The following is a 3,791-nucleotide window of genomic DNA, read 5'->3' on the forward strand; positions in this document are numbered from 1 at the left end:
GAGGCAACATTTTAAGAAAAATAATTTTTGAGGAACCTTCCGTTGATTGGGAGCATAGGTCGGACTCCTTGGGAATCGATAAGCTGGTATGCTCCCCCGTCGTAGTCTTGCTCGATGACGTATGGCCCTTCCCACTTTGGCTCGAACTTGCCCTTCATCTTGTGCGTCATGACAATGGCTCGCCTGAGCACGAGAACCAGCTCGCCTTTTTGGAAGACGCTTTGCTTGACGAGCTTGTCGTAAGCTCTCACCATATTCTAGCGGTAAAGCTCCAGGTTTTGTAGGGCATTAAGTCGCCCCTCTTGAAGGGCGTCGAGCTCCTGAAACCGCAGTTGTACCTTTTTATCTTGGGCGATCTCATCTTGGATAGCCACCCTCAAAGAGGGTAGCTGGACCTCGAGTGGTAGGACCACCTCACTCCCGTAAACGAGAGAAAACAGAGTCACCTGTGTTGGGGTACGGACTCTGACACGGTACACCCATAAGGACTCGAAGAGACGATCATGCCAGTCTCTCCGATTCCTTGTCACCGTCTTCTTGAGTATCTTGCCGAGCGTCTTGTTGAAAGCTTCGATCACGCCGTTAGCTTGAGGGTAGTAGCCGGTGGAGTAGTTCCACTTGATCTTGTACTTCTCCGTGAACTTGTACATCTTGTTGGACTTGAAGGCCTTGCCGTTGTCGGAGGTGATCCGATGGGGTATCCGAAAGCGATATATGATGTTTCGCACTAGGAAGTTGATGACTGATACGTCTCCATCATACCTACTTTTCCAAACACTTTTGCCCTTGTTTTGGACTCTAACTTGCATGATTTGAATGGAACTAACCCGGGCTGACGCAGTTTTCAGCAGAATTGCCATGGTGTTATTTTTGTGCAGAAATAGAAGTTCTCGGAATGACCTGAAACTTCACGGAGTATATTTTTGGAATATATAAAAAATACTGGAGAAAGAATCAAGGCCAGGGGGCCCACACCCTGTCCACGAGGGTGGGAGCACGCCCCCTGCCTCGTGGGCCCCCTGGTGCTCCACCGACCTCAACTCCAACTCCATATATTCACGTTTGGGGAGAAAAAATCAGAGAGAAGGATTCACCGAGTTTTACGATACGGACCTGTCGCCAAGCCCTAATCTCTCTCGGGAGGGCTGATCTGGAGTCCGTTCGGGGCTCCTGAGAGGGGAATCCGTCGCCATCGTCATCATCAACCTTCCTCCATCACCAATTTCATGATGCTCACCACCGTGCGTGAGTAATTCCATCGTAGGCTTGCTGGACGGTGATGGGTTGGATGAGATTTATCATGTAATCGAGTTAGTTTTGTTAGGGTTTGATCCCTAGTATCCACTATGTTCTAAGATTGATGTTACTATGACTTTGCTATGCTTAATGCTTGTCACTAGGGCCCGAGTGCTAGGATTTCAGATCTGAACCTATTATGTTTACATGAATATATGTGAGTTCTTGATCCTATCTTGTAAGTCTATAGTCACCTATTATGTGTTATGATCTGTTATCCCCGAAGTGACAAAAATCGGGATATTTACCGGTGATGACCGTAGTTTGAGGAGTTCATGTATTCACTAAATGTTAATGCTTTGGTCCGGTACTCTATTAAAAGGAGGCCTTAATATCCCTTAGTTTCCAATAGGACCCCGCTACCACGGGAGGGTAGGACAAAAGATGTCATGCAAGTTCTTTTCCATAAGCACGTATGACTATATTCGGAATACATGCCTACATTACATTGATGAACTAGAGCTAGTTCTGTGTCACCCTATATATAACTATTGCATGAGGAATCGCATCCGACATAATTCTCCATCACTGATCCAATGCCTATGAGCTTTTCACATATTGCTCTCTGCTTAGTTACTTTACCGTTGCCACTGTTACAATTGCTACAAAACGGCTACTGCTACTTTTGCCACCATTACCGTTACTTCCATACTACTTTGCTACTAAATACCTTGCTGCAGATATTAAGTTATCCAGGTGTGGTTTAATTGAAAACTCAACTGCTAATACTTGAGAATATTCTTTGACTCCCCTTGTGTCGAATCAATAAATTTTGGTTGAATACTCTACCCTCAAAAACTGTTGCGATCCCCTATACTTGTGGGTTATCAAGACTATTTTCTGGCACCATTGTCGGGGAGCATAGCTCTATTCTTTGAGTCACTTGGGATTTATATTTGTTGATCACTATGAGGAACTTAAAAGACGAAAGAACTAAGATTTTTCCCTCAACTAAGAGGGGAGGTAAGGAACTGCCATCTAGCACCGCACTTGATTCACCTTCTGTTTTGAGCAAGCTTGCGACGCCTAAACCTGCTTCTGCTACTAATTCTGATATGTCGCATGTTATTGATGATGCCACTTCTGCTATGCATGATGCTTATGATGAAACTACTTCTATGCTTGATACTACTGTGCCATTAGGTGAATTTCTTGATGAACAACTTGCTAGGGCTAGAGAGAATGAAATTATTGAAACTGATAATTTTGATGAAAGTGATGATGAAGATTCTCCCCCTAGATATGAATTTCCTGTCGTGCCTGAGGGTTATCTTATGGATGAACAAACTGCTAGAGATTTTCTTGCTTGCAATGATAGATATGATCTTAAGAAATTATTAGCTAAGCTGAAAGAAAAATCTTTGAATGCTAGAATGAAATATGACCCTGCTTTTGCTACTTCACCTATCTGTATTTCTTATAAGGATTATGATTTCTCTGCCGATCCTGAGATAATTACTTTGGTTGAATGTGACCCTTTTTATGGCTATGAATCTGAAACTATTGTGGCACATCTTACTAAATTAAATGATATAGCCACCCTATTTACTCATGAGGAAAAAATTCGTTACTACTATATCCTTAAACTATTTCCGTTCTCATTAAAGGGTGATGTAAAACATGGTTTAATTCTCTTGATCCTAGTTGTGTGCGTAGTCCCCAGGATATGATTTATTACTTCTCTGCTAAATATTTCCCCGCTCATAAGAAACAAGCTGCTTTAAGGGAAATATATAATTTTGTGCAAATTGAAGAAGAGAGTCTCCCACAAACTTGGGGGAGGCTTCTCCAATTACTTAATGCTTTGCCTGATCATCCTCTCAAGAAAAATGAAATACTTGATATCTTTTATAATGGACTAACTGATGCTTCCAGAGACCACCTAGATAGTTGTGCTGGTTGTGTTTTCAGGGAAAGAACTGTTGATCAAGATGAATTGCTATTGAATATTATGTTGAGTAATGAAAATAATTGGACACTTCCTGAACCAACTCCTAAGCCAACCCCGAAGAAAAGGGGTATTCTATTTCTCAGTCCTGAAGATATGCAAGAGGCAAAGAAATCTATGAAAGAAAAGGGTATTAAAGCTGAAGATGTTAAGAATTTACCACCTATCGAAGAAATACATGGCCTTGATAACCCGACACAGGTAGTAAAGGTAAATTCTCTCTATAGATTTGATGAAGGTGATATTCCTCGTTATAAGTCTGCTAGCCGATGCTTAGATGAGTTTGATAATTTTATTGTTAAACAAGAAAACTTCAATGCTTATGTTGGTAGACAATTGAAACGAAATGCTTATATGATTGAACACTTGAGTGATTATATGTCTAGCGTTAAAGGTGAACTTAAACTCATTAGTAAACATGCTTATATGGTTACCACTCAAGTAGAACAAGTGCTTAAAGCTCAAAATGATTTTCTCAATGAGTTAAATAATAAGAAAAATGATAATGCTATTAGAGTTATGACTAGAGGGGGTAAAATGACTCAGG

At 41.3% G+C, this 3,791-nt stretch overlaps 1 protein-coding gene across 1 annotated transcript; it reads right to left on the minus strand.

Annotated features, from left to right (window-relative positions):
• Nucleotides 1–257: 257 nt before the first annotated feature.
• LOC141042831 (uncharacterized) lies at nucleotides 258–650 on the minus strand. Its single transcript, XM_073511727.1, has one exon. It carries the CDS (start codon nucleotides 648–650, stop codon nucleotides 258–260), a length of 393 nt encoding a protein of 130 aa, XP_073367828.1.
• Nucleotides 651–3,791: the final 3,141 nt, after the last annotated feature.

This window comes from Aegilops tauschii, chromosome 3, assembly GCF_002575655.3.
Source record: "Aegilops tauschii subsp. strangulata cultivar AL8/78 chromosome 3, Aet v6.0, whole genome shotgun sequence".
Taxonomy (NCBI): domain Eukaryota; kingdom Viridiplantae; phylum Streptophyta; class Magnoliopsida; order Poales; family Poaceae; genus Aegilops; species Aegilops tauschii.

What these genes read in the sequence shown, in the direction of transcription:
- LOC141042831 (XM_073511727.1), bottom strand. Translation starts at nt 650, where the DNA reads ATGTACAAGTTCACGGAGAAGTACAAGATCAAGTGGAACTACTCCACC.